Genomic DNA, 1,399 nt, shown 5'->3' on the forward strand with positions numbered 1-1,399 from the left:
ACTTGAACAGTTATCAACTCAAGGCCAGTGCTGTGCCACCCCCCCGCCCTCTCGGGGGATTTAGAGGCAGATCCTAGACATTATATCAAGTCCTCCAGAGCTTTAGTACATTTCTCTAAAAGACAAAAAAGTTTTAAAAAATATAACCACAATATCTTATTACTCCTAAAAATTTTAATAATTCCATAATTTAATCAGAAATTTATTGTTCAAATTTCCCCAATTGTCTCATTTCCCCCCCCCCCAGTTGGTTGGTTAAAATTAGGCTCCAAACAAGGTTCACACACTGCATTTGTTTGCTCTCTTTCTGTTTTTCATGTAGTTTATTTGCTGAGGAAACTTGGGCTGCTTGGAGGCATGAGCCTTTGGGAATATGGGAGAGAGCTGAGCGTTACAGGGGAGAGAGCGGGACAGGGAGGATGGGGTGGGTTGTTGCCAGACTGCCAGGACACCCGTCTGCAGGACAGAGGCAGGGTGTGGAGGTCTGTCCCGAGCCCGGAGGAGAGGCCAGGGTGACTGAAGGATGGCCTGTCCCTGTGGTCCCTGAAGCTGCTTAGCTGCTGGAGCTGAGGGGAGGTGGAAAGATGGCCTGAACCCTGGAGCATGGGCAGAGATCAGGTGGGACAAGTGTCAGGGGTCAGGGATTCAGCAGGTCAGGCTAGAGGTAAGGGAGGGGTGGGGCCTGAGGTCAGGCCTGGAAGGAACAGGATGTCTGTGTGGGGAAGGAGGGAGATGTCAGTGCCAAAACCAACTCCTAGCCAGTCCCCAGCTCCTCCCCACCTGGCCCTTCCCCCCGGAGCCCCACCCTGGCCTCCTAGCTAGGGATCCACCCTGGACAGGGACACTAGATCCTTTCACAATGCCTATGGTTGGTGGCCCTACTCCCTTGCTCTGCCTTCTCCTTCTGCTGCTGGCCCCCGACAGCCCTGAGGGGACCCGTCTTCCTCAGCGAAGGTTTGAGTACAAGCTCAACTTCAAAGGACCAAGGCTGGCATTGCCTGGGGCTGGAATACCCTTCTGGAGCCATCACGGAGGTGAGGGGTAGAGTGCGGACCAGCTATCCCAGGGTTCCTCAGAGTGCCGGAGCAGCTGACCACTCAGGCTGCCTGTGACTTGGCGGGGGCGGGCCTGCCAGTTCCAACCTCTGCCCAAGATGGGTCCAGGCCTGGGGCAGGCAATACCAGGGGCCTAGGACCCCTCCCAGGCTTGTCTCCTGTTCCACCCACCACACCACACCACACCCCTATCTGCCAGCTTCAGTTTCTCCTCTCTGCCTTAATTAAGGCTTCTGTTATTCTTCTAGAGGACCCTCCCACTCCCCACCCCTGCCTCTTGGACCGGAGAACACACACACACACACACACACACACACACACACACACACACACACACACACACA

General features: G+C 54.9%; 1 protein-coding gene across 1 annotated transcript in view; it reads left to right on the plus strand.

The window, feature by feature from the left end:
• The first annotated feature begins 865 nt into the window (after positions 1-865).
• LMAN1L (lectin, mannose binding 1 like) overlaps positions 866-1,399 on the plus strand; it is a 12,707-nt gene continuing 12,173 nt past the window's right edge. Inside the window, 1 exon segment of the mRNA XM_019667933.1 lies at positions 866-1,034. Coding sequence (XP_019523478.1) covers positions 866-1,034 — 169 coding nt within the window.

The sequence above is a fragment of the Hipposideros armiger genome, unplaced genomic scaffold (genome assembly GCF_001890085.2).
Source record: "Hipposideros armiger isolate ML-2016 unplaced genomic scaffold, ASM189008v1 scaffold_511, whole genome shotgun sequence".
Classification (NCBI taxonomy): domain Eukaryota; kingdom Metazoa; phylum Chordata; class Mammalia; order Chiroptera; family Hipposideridae; genus Hipposideros; species Hipposideros armiger.